Here is a 9,188-nt window from a genome sequence, read left to right as displayed (position 1 = left end):
TAATATAGTGATAGACCCGATGAAAGTTTAATCGAGTGTATTATAAGCAAAAACTACCTACCTATGTAAATATAAACAATGTAAAACACAATAGAAAAGTTAATTAATTAATTTTCAACAGATGGCGCTTGATGATCGTGAGACTATTTTCCTATAGAAAATACAAGTAGCAAATAGTATACATATGTATGCATACATATATAGAGGTTTATTTTTGATTCGTTATTATATTCGTACATTTTGTACATTCGTATATTTTTAATTACTTAAAATCACTATCAGTATTATACACATTAAATATCAATAAAATAAAAATAATTTAAAAGGTCAAAATAAAATAATGACATATTGTTACTTCCGTTTTACGAATTTTGACCAAAACCTTATCAACTCTAATTTAGTACATAAAAATCACAAAAACATAAATTTTCAGCTTGATATGTTGAGGAATGTGGACAGAATCGTGGTCACAACATTTTTGACATTTCTAAGAGGAAAAAAATCCCACTTCCGGGTTATTAAATTTAGTGATTTTTTTTTCATGACATTGATACAAAAATTATACTTGAATTTTTTCGTGAAGAGCACTCATGTTTAAGGGGTCGAAAAAAATAGTGGATGAAAAATCGAACAAGAGTAAACTGCCACTTACGGTTGACGGATACTTTACAAATTTTATACATAACTTGGTATTAAACTTAAACTTTTAGATATAAAATTTCAATGCAATAAACCAAAAGGTTTCTGAGAAGAACATAAAAAACCTCGATTTTCTAGAGTAAAAGTACTATTTCCGGTTCAACTTAAAATATTGAAAAAATATGAAGGTATAAAATTTATAACTTCTATTACATGTTAGCGGTTTGGGGGATAACTGAATTCAAAAAGTTAAAAAAAGAGGACATCTATGTACATACATATGTAAAGGGGAGGTACCATTTTCAAATTGATTGGATGGAGGCACAGGAGACTGTTTCGATGATTTTCTAAAATTTACGTCCTCTTGATACGACGTTTTCCATTACATCCATCGATGAAAATAATAGTAATTTATGTATGTACATTATCGAGTGCTCATATATGTAGATGTCTGTAATTGTGTAGAATTTAAATAAAATTATTATTCGTATTTTTCGAATATTTATTTCACAATTTATTCATTCTTCATTATGTGCATAGGTGCAAGTAATAAGTTGAAAAAGGAACGTGGTTTTGAAATTGATCCATGATTTGTCCATTTATCTGTACCTGGATCGTACTCCACCATTGAATATGATTTTTTACCTCCTAAAAGAATTATAATACACACTGATTAATATTTACATTAAATTAACAAACGATTCGTGTTTATAAAACGTTCCAATGTTAAGAACGGTCACAGAACACCCAGTAAATAACATAAATTTGTACTGTACATATTTAAATGCTGCGATACTCACCGACGCAAATGATTTTCTCGTTGAAAGCAATCGCCTTTTGTCCCCAGTTTGGTTCAGGAAGACTGGCCACTGATGTCCAGGTTTGAGACTTGATGTCAAATCGCTCCACTGATTTAAGAAACGATGATTCATTAAAACCTCCAATAGCGTAAATGTGGTCTCCCATTGCTACAGCCTGTAAGTTGCAACAAATGGTATTCAGCGAAGACGACTTTACTGTGATGTGTTTGTCTTTAAATCCGATTGATACAAATCGATCAGTTATAGGATTCATTAGTAACCATGTGAAACGTAAAGGAGGTATGTAAAAACAATCGGAAGTGACTAAACAACGACATTATTTATGCGTTGAGGAATATAAGAAAGAAAAAAAACAAAATTCGATAATTCAACGTATGTACATACACATTCACATATACCGGCTATGACAGCATTTTCGATACAAATTGAGCGCAAATGTAAGGAATCTTAAACAATACAAAAGTTCTACTTTCGGCTGTCGGGATTAGTTAATAAATATGATACACATTACATATCAAAAACATAAAAATAATTTATAATTAAATAACTTCTACAGACCCAGTGTACATTACATATACAATATACATAAAGTTTGTTGTTGATTTCTCGGTTTATTTTTAAAAATTAAATGATCGTTTATTTTTCAGCAATCATTTTTAAAAATTAAACATCAATAATATCAGTTCATATAACTTGGTACTATTTGTAGATAACCCTGAACATACTGTATTTTCTAAAATTGAAATTAAAAAAAAAATTTGCCCATAAATCTTTATCCTCTAAAGTCTAAATAACGGGAATTCAATAAAACACATTATTAAAACCGATATTAAAAAGTTGGCTCTGTAGAGGTTAAAAGGTCAAAATAAAATAATGAAATATTATTTAAAAAAAAATTCTACTTCCGGCTTACGAATTCTGAGCAAAACCTTATCACCTTATCTAAGTTAGTACATAATGAATTCAAATGTAAATTTTCAGCTTGATGCGTTCAGGGGTGTGGACAGAATAATGGCCACAACATTTTTGACATCATCTCTAAGTTAGTACATAAAGATAACGAATATAAATTTTAAGGCTGATATATTCAGGGATGTGGAAAAAATCGTGTGGTGCAATTTTTTTTTCTTTTTTAAGAGGAAAAAATCTCACTTCCATTTTATTTAAATGAATGATTTTTTTTTATTTTCATCACATTGATACAAGGAGTTTACTTGAATTTTCTAGTGAAGAGCACACACGTTTAAGGGATCAAAAAATAGTGGAATAAAAATCGAACAGGGGTAGACTGCCAATTCCGGTTGATGGGTGCTCACCAAATTTTATATATAACTTGGTATTAAGCTTATACTTCTAGATCTGAAATCTCAATTCAATACTCAATACACAATAAATTTTCCCAGAGAGAAATAAAAAACCTCGAACCTGTAGATTAAAAGTACTAATTTCAGCTGAGGTAAAAATATTTAAACAATGTACATATGTACAAAAAATTTCAGTCTGATTCGGTGAGCAGTTTAGGAAATAATTGAATTAATAAAAATGACACCTATAAGGGGAGGTACCATTTCCGATCAACTTAAAAGTTTGAAAAAAATTTACATCGTATCGATTAGAATTTTAGTAACCGATACTTAGTTTCAGTTCGATAGGAGTTAAGAATAACAGACACACACACACACATTTTTTATGTAGATCATAAAAACGTGATCAGTGATCGATTCTGAGTTCGAATCAGTCAAAATCTCGAGTTTGAATTTTCGCATGGTCAAAAAACTTAATCTATTGTTACTACGTAGATATATGTATGTACATATGTGTATATAGATAAAGTAAAAATAATTCTCACGGCAGTTTCAAATCTTTTTTCTTTCATTGGTGGGGCTGCTGTCCATTTATCTTGTTGTGTATCATAGATTTCCATTATGTTTAATGTATTACGAATAGCGTTTGAACCTCCGATGGCATAAATTTCTTTCCCTACTACTGCTATTGCGTGATGACTACGTCGTGTCAACATATGAGCCACATTAGTCCACGTATTCGTAACTAAATCATACCTGAAATGAAAACCGGAAAATTTCATTGCGACTGTATCATTATTTGCATTTTATGTAATTTAATATCAAGTATTTATTCTAATTTATTATTTATTTCTATTCTTAATCATCGAGATCATTCAGAATACTGAGTCCAAAATTTTATCGAAATTTATGTTTTACGTTTTTTTTACGCAATAGTGGAGTTGTTTTCAAAACATTTATTGTTGTAAATGTAATATTATCAGTTAGTGACAAAATTTGAATATTCACGTGGTTTTTTCATTTGTCTTTACGGTGATTTTAAAGATGAAGTGTTGAATTTAAAATAAATTGTCTACTTTAAAATAAATCCTAGTTAAATCTTACTTGGGAGGGTACGATAGTATCCAAAATGCAGGATATCGCAATGGGTTGTAAGATAAGATGAGGTCACGAAAAATTAGATCACGAAAATCACGTTAATAAATTAAATAAAGTTAAATAAAAATAAAGTTTAATAAAAAAAAGCTAAATTTAATTTTTTTATTAATTATTAATATAAATTTTCCGTTAGAAAATCAACCAGGTTAAAAAAAATGAAATAAATAATAGACAATCGCGTTAAATATCGAAGGTAAGAAAAATTAAAGTTTGACTCAAGAAAATAACCTTTCCACGGAATTAATCGCCTTATATTGGTTATTCACTCTAATCTAAAACCATATACTGAAAAGCATGGTAAAAAACTATGAAAGCGGTTTTTTTACTGAAGTAGGGGGCCTGGGGCCCCCCTATTTACTTTATCCGCCACTGTTTGAAAGATAAGATGAGGTCATGAAAATCACGTTAATAAATTAGTTAAATTAATAAAATATATATTTTTTTAAATTATTAAATATTAATTTTCCGTTAGAAAATCAACCCAATAAAAAATGAAACAAATAATAGATTATCTCCTTAAATACCGAAGGAAAAAAAATTATGTTTGGCTCAAGAAAATAACCTTTCCACGGAATTCATCATTTTATTATTCCATCCACCGATGACGAAAACTTGGTCATCAATGACGGTGGCTGCAAATAACTGCCTTTCTTGTTGCATCGCTTTCAATTCTGTTGTTTCCTTTGTGACGATATCAAAACAAGACACCTGTGAAATTTAGCAAAACGTAAAAATAATATTTTTTTTGATCTGGGCAATCGACGTTTGAATCCTCAATTGTCAGTTAAAATTAGTAACCACTCGCTGATAAAGGCAACCTCCATTTTTTCTAACATTGTTATATTTTCTTATGTTTTACACTTATATTTTGACTAGTTGGAAGATATTCCCTGTAAACCACGCAAAATGATTCATGTGGCGAATTACATTCCAACTGTCAAAATATATTACAACTGAAAATACAGTTCAACCATGAGTTGGTATCAGGTTAGGTTTTCGTGAAAACGTCACTCGACTAGTAAATTGAGTTGGAAAGTCACATTTTTGTTTTGAACACATTCTTTGAGCTATCTAAATACGGTACTCGTAACTTTTATTCATAATACCTAGCAAATATTACCGCATTATCGTATTATAAAGCATTCGTAAAAGCATGTTGTATTACAACTGGCGCACATTGTTGAAAGTGCATTTGCGATTGTAGATATATAATTTACTAGCTGAATTGTATTCGAATATGAATCATCTACAACTCCAGTCGGAATATATTACATCTGAAAATACACTTCGACTGCAACATGTACAATAACGAGTCAATGTATACATTAACAGACACATACACTTGTCAAAAAAAGACAAATCTCTATTTATTTGTTCAAAACACAAAAATGTGAAATCTTCATGATAGATGCCGTTAAATACGTACAATGATAATATTTAGATCTTAAAATAGAACTAAAAACTTTTAATGGAACGAATAGTACCTTGTTTGTGGTTTTACCATCAGTAATACCACCCATAGTAATCAGTTTGTTATTCAACACCACAGCCTCAAATTCAGTAGTTTTATTGTTCAAATCATGATATGTATAACATTTGTCATCGTAAGCATCGTAAATTTCAATTTTACCTGAAGTCTTAAATTCAAAACGGACGTTATTAATGAAACTTTAGCTTGTAATTTTAAGAAATGAAAATAAATATGACAAATACTGTATCATCGTCTCCTCCTACAATTAATACAGTTTGTTGGCAGCACTTTCGAGGTTTTGAATTCAACAAAGTAAATCGAGGTATTTTTTCAGGATTATGATGGTATTCGAATGTATCCAACAGCATTTGGCAACAACTTAATGAATCGTAACAGAGGGGTTTCACTTCATTTAATATAAACTGAAAATTTAGAAATCCACATTAGAAAATTATAAACAAATATAGACGAATTTGAATTATCTATGAAATTTGTCATGAAGCAGGAAATACCTGGACGGGTAACAAAGGTAATCTGATATATTTCAACAGGGTGTCCAAATGCTTTTTCCGAGACTCATAGTTCTTCTGCACCCAAATCTTCAATCCTTGAAATGCTTGCTCTTCTCTTGCTATTTTTAAATCATCCGAATGTAAAAGTTCCCCCAGTCGTTCACAACTCATATCGAGGAATTCATCTTCTTGGATTATCTGCAATACCAATCGGAATTTTGGATAAAAAATAATGATGACAAACATATGTACATATGTATGTAAATTTTTTTGAAAAAAAGCAATTTATCGACAATTTTCAAGTTTCAGTTTTTTTTTGCCGAGTCTAATTGCGTGTTTCATGAGGGAATAAATATGTACGTAAAATGGGCAGTTGCGATATGTACAAATAATATATGCCTGTCAAGAGCGGTAAAAATGCATTTAAATTAAACATTGGGACTGGTTTGGGTCGTCTTTTAGCCATGATTATAGTCGAAAAAGCTTTCGTGGTTATATTAAAATCCATGATACATAAAACAACAAGCTAAATCGTATGTCATAGAAATCAATCACATAAAGGCATACATAAGACCAGTGATGTAGTCGGACCAGGTCGGAGCAGGTCGCCACCCTGGCACTTTGATATGAAAATTGTTTTATGAGTAAAATTAAAAAATATTTTGGCTAATATTAATAGCACTTGAGACGAGAAGATTAAGAGGCGACCTAATTCAAGTCTTTAAAATAAAATAATTGTCCTATGTCCAAACTCATTACGTTCAATGAAAACACTCATCTTAGAGGTCACACTCCCAGACTCCTTCTTTTCAAAAAATTTTCCAGAAATTCCTTCTTTTCAAATAGTGATTACAGTTTGGAATAGTCTTCCCAACAACGTAGTAAATTCTGAAAAACTTAATATTGTTAAAAACAAGCTAGAAGTCTTTCTTAAACTTGAAGATTTTTGTAATTCTTCTTTTCCAATATCTTTTCTATATTTTTGTTTTCTCGTAGTTATTATGTTACCGTCCCAAATATTTTTATTCACTTTTATCTTTTGGTATATTCTTTTATGTCGGATTTTTTTTCATGTTTACTTTTTTTTTTATCTTATTACTGTTATGAATATTTTTGTTTTTATTTTATCATTTATATTAAGTCAAACCCCATGGGTTTATCGGCTTTGCCGCCTAACATTGTATTAAAACTTTAAAAGACAACTTAAAAGACGTTTTGATGAAATTCATGGGCTTTTTTTTATCTTAAACATCTCTAAATTCACTTTTTCATTTCATTCAATTTTATACTTCAGAAAATATAAAAAATAAATATTTGAACTACCACTATTAGGATATATATGTTTTAAGTAATGAAAAAAGAGGGGGGGGGATCATAAAAATTAAACACCGTCCTGGTTTCATTTTATTATACACTACACCACTGCATAAGACGTACCTCTAAATAATTCTTCGCAATATAAACTTTTGTTTGCTCGAATAGTCGCAAATATCCATGTTGTTTGGCAAAATCTTCAATAAAAATGTAATTATTATTGTCTGTTGTTTTTTCGAGGTACGCCAAACAGTATTCTTCGAGTTCTCGCATCTGAATCATTTTGGAGAATTTGATAATGTTTACCGCTTGGTGTAGCTGCAATTCTGAAATGAAGATTTTGCCATGGATATGTTTATAAACGTTTTAAGAAAACACGGTTTCTATTCACCTGTGTTCTTACCAATTTCACCAAGGTAAAAGAATTTAATGGTCTTCTTGACAGACTCCGCTAATATCTCGTCATTGTCTTCCAAAATAATTTCACTGGTTGTATCATATATTCTACTTTTGAAGAAATCGCTATTCGTAACAAGGATCAACTTGTGCACTGGAAATCTGGAAAATGCAGGTCGTTTGATGTAACTAGAGTAAATACGACTTTGTTGGCAAATACCACACACACCTGAAATGCACCAACCTGTTATTGCCGACTACCAAATCGATATTACACAACAAACTTTCTTCGTAAATGTCGAACATGCGGCCTAAAATCTTTTTTGCACGTCGATCGGAAATTTCAGCATTGAATTCGCACATTTTGGTTTAGAATTAATAATGATATATTTTTATTTGAACACCGAAACGCTATGAGAATCTGAATAAAAGAAACGACCGATGATAATTATCACAAAAACGCGTTACCAAGTCGAGAACTTGAAGCCAACTGAATTTGTAACAAATTGTTATCGCACTGCATTGCTTCAAACAGCATTTATTACCAACCTTTTCCGACAAATCGATCTATAAACACACATATGTAGATATTATAACCTGAACCGAAAGACTTGAGATCTTGTATCTTTTATTGTGATGAACACATGTATGTATTAATAAATTATACAAATAGTAAAAAGTCATCAGTGTATGTTTGTGTGTTAATGTTTAATAATTACGTATAACCAAAAATAAAATTTTTGGTTACACGTAAAATAAATAAAATCAGTATTACATAAATATGTAATACTGTAATACTTCGTTTAAATCGCAAAATGATTGTGACAATCTTTATATTATTTTTTTTGGCGCATTTTACGTAGTTTAGTGTTTATTCACAACTACCAAATAAATATACTACTATTCGATGTTTTCGATGATTGGATTGAACCAATATGTATGTACAGTTTGATAACAAACACCGTACGAATATTTGTAATATGATGCGATAATGAAACGTTATCTTATCATACATATGTACATATGCGATTGTAAAGATGTAATATCAATAGAGTCGAATTCTGATCTTATGACTAATATTTAAAAATTGGCAAGCTACATATTTTCATCATTTAATCGGTTTTCAAAAAAAAAATGGTTTATGATTTAATTTAATGTTATTATTAATTTTAAATAATAAGTTTATTCCTCATTATTTATTACATAACTAAGCGCTATGTTAAAGTGTAATACTTTCGAAGCATTCCCCCACGTGAAGTTCCGGTTTTATGTATGTATGTCGCAATTTTTAGAGTAATATGTACATTGTTCGTTTTCAATGTCCACATTTTCTATCAGAACCTCAAACAACATAATCTTTATATTTTTTATTTTCATTTTTTAACCACCGTTTTGGATCTATTGAATGTCTTATACTATCCCAACTAAGTTTGCCTTCTTGGTTTAATGTGTACGGACCTTAAGAGAACGGTCACTATTGCAAGTTCACAATACAGTGGCCGCCCAAAAATATTGCTACATAAAAAGCAAAAATAATGCAAAAATAAGAGTTAATTCAGCCAAAATAATTTGT

General features: G+C 30.0%; 1 protein-coding gene across 1 annotated transcript; it reads right to left on the bottom strand.

The window, feature by feature from the left end:
• Positions 1-543: 543 nt before the first annotated feature.
• On the bottom strand, positions 544-8,147 carry LOC143917908 (kelch-like protein 28). Its single transcript, XM_077439531.1, has 10 exons — positions 7,860-8,147; positions 7,623-7,777; positions 7,343-7,545; positions 5,906-6,103; positions 5,636-5,815; positions 5,407-5,559; positions 4,485-4,630; positions 3,310-3,520; positions 1,440-1,614; positions 544-1,287 (listed from the first exon to the last, which is right to left on the bottom strand). The coding sequence occupies exons 1-10, from the start codon at positions 7,976-7,978 to the stop codon at positions 1,154-1,156; spliced, it is 1,674 nt and encodes a 557-aa protein (XP_077295657.1). The 5' UTR covers positions 7,979-8,147; the 3' UTR covers positions 544-1,153.
• Between the last annotated feature and the right edge of the window lie 1,041 nt (positions 8,148-9,188).

The sequence above is a fragment of the Arctopsyche grandis genome, chromosome 10 (assembly GCF_051622035.1).
Source record: "Arctopsyche grandis isolate Sample6627 chromosome 10, ASM5162203v2, whole genome shotgun sequence".
In the NCBI taxonomy this organism is placed as follows: domain Eukaryota; kingdom Metazoa; phylum Arthropoda; class Insecta; order Trichoptera; family Hydropsychidae; genus Arctopsyche; species Arctopsyche grandis.
Note: the sequence above shows the minus strand (reverse complement) of the source record. Positions and strands in the feature narration are given on the sequence as shown.